We start from the raw sequence: 7,283 nt of genomic DNA, 5'->3' as shown, positions 1-7,283 counted from the left end.
GAAAGAGAAAAAAAATTGATATATCCATCAGGGTTATTCCATATATGCTCACTTTATAATTATTTTTAACACTAGTTGGCGCTAAAACGTTAAAATTCAACATAGCATCAGAGCACTTAAATAAACATGATATTGCTTCATCAACATGATGTTGATTTATATGCTCTGTCACTGATCTCTATAATAACCCAGATTTTATTATAAAGATCAGTGTGCTCTGTGTGTAATGCCGGAAGTTCCGTGTGTAAGTTCCGTGTGTAATTCCGGCAATATCCATTGCCGGAAGCCGGCAGTTAAGGCGGAAGTTGAGCCGGAAAATGGTAAATTACACGCACGCGCGCCACGTAGTTGGATAATCTAGAACTACGAGTAGAAATAACATTCATCCTCTGACATGTAATGACTTGTTTACGTTTGTTGAAAATGACAGAATAAGCAACAATCTTCTTGATATACAGCGTAAATATTTATTTAGGTAAACAGATCAGTTTCATATTGACCGTACAGTTCAAAATTAGGCCTAGCTAAGGTGAATTTGCACCGAACGTTGTCTCGAAAGTCCACGTATATGCCATGGTGGCTGTAGCTCTAGTACTATAGCCGCTTACATGCTGCTAGCGGCAGTTCATGTAAGCGGCTATAGTACTAGAGCTATGGTGGCTGGTGCCCCCGGCTGCGTGTTTCGTCATCTCCTTTAGGCTTCCTATGTCTATTTGATTGACTCTGTCTCTTATCGTCTTCGATATATACTATATTAATATTATACTAGTCTACTCAATGATTCCTAGTTTAGGTTCCCGCAAATCTGCTAAACTGGCAAAGGAAATTCGAATAAGGACACATTTTGATATACTGCTATTCGCACCGCGGCTGTGCGAATTAGATTTTCAGTTTTCTTATATGCACCGCGGCGGTGCGAATTAGATTTTCAGCTTTCTTATATATATGCACCGCGGCGGTGCGAATTAGATTTTCAGTTTTCTTATATATACAATGTTTCCCCTGCACGAACGAGGTGGCCGCCTCGCTCAAATCTCAGCTGCCACGCAGAAATTTATCCAAAAACACCGCCTCGCTGACGAAAATCACTGTTCTTCCATCAATAAACTACACTTTATTGACAGCGTTCGAAATTAGTGCTGACCCGGAGCTCCGAGGCCACCAAGATTTTGCTTCGGCCACCATCTCTACAAACCCCCTCATATTACCTTTTCCCCTCATATTACGCTGAAATACTACGGTTATCGCAACGGCAGTTTAGACAGAATTGTAAACGGGAGCGCATTCTAATACGCTCTGTTCCTGAACGTAGAGGTGGTATCCAAAACATCTAGAGCCGAGGGAATGAACTCCCTCAACGCATGATTCGCCACACGAACAAAACCTCGTGACAGTCTAAGAAATCGATTGCGGCGGCATGTACCGTAGCCCAGTGTTTTTATGACCGCATAACAATAAGTTCATATATGTCGCAGGGGTTATCGTGGGGAGTGAGGGCACGAGGGATCAACCCCGCGATAAGCATGATTATATACTGTTGAACGTTATTATTTATTTCCGTATTGCAGGTAACGGCGCCGTCCACGATGGACCTCACGCTCCTCACGTACGCCACGTTCGTCGTCATGGCGGCAGCGGCCGCCGGCCTGCACTACGCGACGCGCTCAAAGCCGAACCTCACCGCCGTCAACAATCCCGTGTTCCTCGACTTTCAGCGAGGTTACTTCCTCGCGTACTTCCCGGCGCTGTTCGCCGACTGGCTGCAGGGCCCGTACCTCTACAAGCTGTACAGCGTCTACGGATTCACCGAGTCTCAGATCGCGATCTTGTACGTGTGCGGCACCGCAGCGAGCGTCATCGCCGGCTACGCCGCCCCGTCTGTCGCCGACCGCGTTGGCCGCCGCGCCCTCTCTCTCGCCGCCGCCGCTGCCTACGCGCTCTCCTGCCTAATGAAGCTCTCGCGGGACTACTTCGCGCTGCTCTCGTCGCGGGCGATGGCAGGGGGCGCCGCCGCGCTGCTTTTCGCCGCGCTCGACGCGTGGTGCGCACACGAGCACACGGAACGTCACGACTTCCCCGGGGAGTGGCGGGCGGCGACAGCGTCGCGCGCGGCGCGCTGGAACGCATGGCTAGCCGTCGCCGCCGGACTCGTCGCTAACGTTGTCGTCGTTGCCGCCGGTCCCGCGTCGCCGTACGTCGTCGCCGTCCTCCCGCTCGCCGTCGCCGCGGCGACGATCGCCGCTCGCTGGCCCGAGAATTGCGCGACGACGATGACGAAGCCGGCGCGGCGGTCGTGCAGCGGGGAGGCGCTGCGGCGCGCGGCTCGGGACGAGGCGACGCTGCTGCTAGGGGGCGTGCAGGCGGCGTTCGAGAGCGTCATGTCGATGTTCGTCTTTCTCTGGACGCCGATCCTCGACCCGGCGCGCCCGCCCCTCGGAGTCGTCTTCGCCGCGTTCATGCTCTGCGTCATGGTCGGAGGCGCCACCTATGAGCTGCTGCGTGCGCGCGTCGCCGCGCCGACCCTCCTCGCCGGCGCCATCTCGCTGGCGATATTCGCAATGCTGCTCTGCGTCGGCGCCACGCACCCGGAGAAGGCGAGGGCGCCACTAGCGCTCGTCGGGTTCGCGGCGTTGGAGGTCGCCATCGGGGTGTACTTCCCGGCGATGGGGTATCTACGCCGGCGCCTCCTGCCGGACGCTCACCGCGCGGCGATCGTCGGCTGGTTCCGCGTGCCGCTCACTGTGCTCACGTGCGCCGGACTCATCTTCCTGCACGGCGACGTGACCGGCCACGGCAACCGCATCATCCTCATCATCTGCCTCGTGCTGCTGCTCGTCGCCATGGCAGCCGCCGTCCGGCTGCTGAAGGTCGTGTCGAACGACGAGAGACTCGCGACGACGGAGGCGGAGACTAACGAGCCGATCTAACGAGGCGAGGCTCTAACGAACCGATCTAACGAGGCGAGGCTCTAACGAACCTGGTGTCATGAGTCGCGGCTCTAACGAACCTGATGTCATGAGTCGCGGCTCTAACGAACCAGGTGTCATGAGGCGTGCCTCTAACAAACTGTTTTAATGAGGCTAAAGCTGGCCTTGGGTCGGATTGCGATTGAATGCTACGCGACACGAACGCACTGCAACTCACTGTGACTGAGTGCTTGGGTCGACAGAGGCGCCACCTATGAGCTGCTGCGTACGCGAGTCGCCGCGCCGACCCTCCTCGCCGGCGCCATCTCGCTGGCGATATTCGCAATGCTGCTCTGCGTCTAACTGCGTCTAACTTAGCGCTAACTGCATCTAAGGCCGGCTTAACATTGATATCGTTTCACATGCCTTTATGCATGTTCAGGTATATTTTGATGATTGCCAGGTGTAACTGTAAGCTGGGTTGTAAATTTTCAATGGGATGTAAGTGCGAAACTCGACCTGTAATATATTTTATCCTATGACAGAGTGTCATTTCACCTAAAAATCTCGCTCCCCAGATGCTCGCTCAACTCGCCGATTACAATGTTCCTTGCGCGATGTACCATTGTTTCGCAGAGCGCAAGCTATCACATGCACAAACAAACCTTACGCGTAGAGCAAAACGCCCATGTAATTGTACATGTAATAATATCGGCCCTATTAAATACGATATGTCACGAAGTACATATCACTTGTTGATGTGTAAAAACTACAGGATAAAGATATCTATTTTGTATACTATTATGAAATTTGATGACACAAATGTGTGTGTGCGTGCGTGCGTGTGGTGTCCCTATGCCGCGGGACAAATTTTATCCGTTATACGAACAACTTTTTACACGACTTTAACTAAAACTTTTACTAACGGACTTAGTGAACGCGCTCCGCGCTAGCACTCGCGATTTGATGCGAGCCGGACTTCAATCAAAGGACGCGCTGCGTATGATGATGTAACATCACTAGGCGTAGGATACACGCGCAAGTGTATCGATCGTTTACAGCCTAGATTCAGCCACAAAAGAAACAACATGAAACCGAAGTGGTAAATTTTTCTTTTATTTCATTTTATGTCCATTTATATTAATAAACACGCAGTATGTGTTTACAAATAATCATCGTAGGCACAGTAATACATTATCAATGCATAAAGCATATGAACTGCATAGAATTTGCTGTGTTTTTGTAGATAACTCTCATATCCGGCAAATCATATCCGGATGGTGTGCCGGTGCGACTGTGGCCGGATAAAAGGAGTCGCACTTTAACATGGATGGGGAGCAACGAATACAACAAATTCTATCAANGCGCGTATATCTGTATGTTTGTGTGCCTGCGTGCTCGCGCGCGTATATCTGTATGTTTGTATGCGTGCATGCTCGTGCGCGTATATCTGTATGTTTGTGTGCGTGTATGCTCGCGCGCGTATAAGTATGTTTGTGTGCCTGCATGCTCGCGCGCGTATATCTGTATGTTTGTGTGCGTGCGTGCTCGCGCGCGTATAAGTATCTGTTTGTATGCGTGCGTGCTCGTGCGCGTACATCTGCATTATTATTTACCGTTCAACAGTACTGTTGTCATGGTAACAACCATGCAACGCATCAATTCCTACCCTCCCCGTGTGATTTCTTCTACCGGCCGTATAATTCCATTGTGTTTTTCGCCGCATTTCCATTGCCGCATGTGGGCATGTTTACTGGCCGCATTTCTATGTGCCTCTCACCAATCATGGTTGTTATGATTACTCCTACTCGCAAAATGGGCGCCTCCGGCGGCCATATTCGCTCGTTACGCTGATGAGACTACGATGATTTCTCTAAATCCCGGCCCGATTCATAGTAATCTTTTAGTAAAATATTGACTTGATACGAAGACAATAATACAAGGATCCTGTTACTAATATAACATTTTCTGTCCCGGTATATTCATTTCTATATAAAACACTTTTACACACCTTCGATTCCATTGTTTTTCTCTTCAAATTAAGGCTAATATAATACAGTCCGACCTCCTTTATCCGGCCACGTCGGGACCGGCACCCATCCGGATATGGGATTTGGCCGGATATGAGAGTTATGCTCAAACACAGCATTTCTATGCAGTTCAGTAGGGTTTATGCATGTGATAATGTATATATATAGATAGATAGATAGATAGATAGATAGCAAAATAGATAGATTGATAGATATTCGCTAAGTGCGAGCGTGCAGGTGGGAAAGGACTTGATTCCACAGCCAGCGCGTGTCCCCTGGCGAATCCACTGCAAGGTTACGCGACAGACTACTGTATCCCTTAGCCTGTGGTTGCGTGTTTGTAAGTTTACAGCCAGCGCACCTATAGCGCTATACTAGCGGAAGTGAACTGAATCGTGCATGTTTTCCAGGGAGATTTTCCATTATATTTTCTAAATATGGTTTTTTAAACATATAACCCAATAAATGACAAACAGCAGTGTTATAGAATCGAACCTGATGCTTAAGAATGAAGCAGGAAAATTTTCAGCCGGATTCGTGCACGCGCCTAGATGTTATGCATGCCAGGAACAAACAGAACGACACTACTCAAATTATTATATAGATACTGCTTAAGGCTGTCGCACACCTACCCAAAAATCGGTCCGATTAAAAAATCTCTTCATCGTTTGTAAAATCGGCTCATCGCGACGCTTTCCGATAAACACCCGCACACATACGATAAAATTGATTATTTAAATCTCCCTCAATTTCGTTCGTCCACGCTTTTTCTATGGTAGGCGCCATTTTGAATGTCATGTGACACGGGCACGTTCAGCTATTGGCTGTTCAATATTTATCGTAGACGATTTTCCTGAGTTCACGCGCACACCACAAAATCTTGTCGGATTACTCAAAATCGCTTCAAAATAATCGGTTCAAAATCAAACATATTTGATTTGGAACGATCACCCGATAAAACTAATCGTAAGTAAAATCGTCTACAAATGAACGCGCACACCTACCCGATATCGGCTGATTTTTATCGGGCCGATCAAATCGCGTGAAAAATCGGTCGCACACCAGCCAATACCCACACCAACTAACTGGTAGAGCTCAATTTTATGTAATAATTTTGGTAGCACTGTTCCATTGTTTCAGTCATTTAAGTAAATATAGAAACATTACGTGCCTTAGCTGGTGTTATTTNTCCCCAATACTCGCGTGCGCGCTTGTTGAGTTTGTGTTACGAATTTCCTGATGCGATTCGTAGGTGGCGACACTGTTGCTGGCCGCAGTGACGTCAGCGGCGCCGGCAGACGAAGCCGACAAGGTCGCGGTGAGAGTGAAGCGCACCGTGTTTGGGGTGGATTTCGGCTGCCACGTCGTAGAACACTTACTGGACTACTTCCACTGCGGCGGTTGCTACGGGAGGAGACGCAAGCGAGAGGTCGGTATGATATGCAGCAAATTGTGCCAATATGAAGTGGCAAACTGTGAGGTCACGAAATGAGAACGACCCGCCGGCACACGCCTAAAGTGTCGCTACACTAATACAGCCAAGGCCGGATTCAACTAGTGCGGGGCCTGGAGCATATATATATGTATGTTATGAAGGGGTTGGGAATTTGGAAAACACACAAATTTAAGTTAATCTAAATCTAACACATTTGTAATGGATTTACTGACAAATAGACTAATGTCAGCACTCATTATTGTATCAGGTGTACGTGTATACTAAAAATAAAAATAACTGTTGTTTAAACAAAATCTAACTATTAGATAGTTCATGATATTACGGGGCCCCTAAAACTGCGGGGCCCCTAAAACCTATATCTATTGTTATACTACTGGTATACTACTGCTACACTATTACTGTATTTACTCTCTATCGTCATATATACATAATACATAATATCTATACATAATAGATGCTCGCACGCACACACGCGTACTCACGCACGCTCGCACACATGCACACGCACGCACGCACGCGCACGCACACGCACGCACGCACGCGCACGCACACGCACGCACGCATGATAAAGACATAACATAATCATACATGCACCTGAATCTATATATATAAAGTTGTTCAGCCGAATTAGTCTTTTATCTTTTGATTTCTTATTATTTTTTACTGTTTGCAATAGGATGGGATGGGATGGAATGGGATGGGATGGGATGGGATGGGATGGGATGGGATGGGATGGCATGGCATGGGATGGGATGGGATGGGATGCGGTGCGATGGGATGGGATGGCATGGCATGGCATGGGATGGCATGGCATGGAATGGCATGGCATGGCATCAGATGTCATTGGATAGCATGGGATGCGATGAGATGCGATGGGATATGGGATGGAAT

At 48.6% G+C, this 7,283-nt stretch overlaps 1 protein-coding gene across 1 annotated transcript; it reads left to right on the top strand.

The window, feature by feature from the left end:
- Positions 1–366: 366 nt before the first annotated feature.
- Positions 367–3,453, top strand: LOC106817637 (molybdate-anion transporter-like). The gene is made up of 2 exons (XM_014822324.1): positions 367–475; positions 1,569–3,453. Exon 2 carries the CDS (start codon positions 1,587–1,589, stop codon positions 2,925–2,927), a length of 1,341 nt encoding a protein of 446 aa, XP_014677810.1. The 5' UTR covers positions 367–475; positions 1,569–1,586; the 3' UTR covers positions 2,928–3,453.
- Positions 3,454–7,283: the final 3,830 nt, after the last annotated feature.

This window comes from Priapulus caudatus, unplaced genomic scaffold (genome assembly GCF_000485595.1).
Source record: "Priapulus caudatus unplaced genomic scaffold, Priapulus_caudatus-5.0.1 Scaffold1807, whole genome shotgun sequence".
Classification (NCBI taxonomy): Eukaryota; Metazoa; Priapulida; class Priapulimorpha; order Priapulimorphida; family Priapulidae; genus Priapulus; species Priapulus caudatus.
Note: the sequence above shows the minus strand (reverse complement) of the source record. Positions and strands in the feature narration are given on the sequence as shown.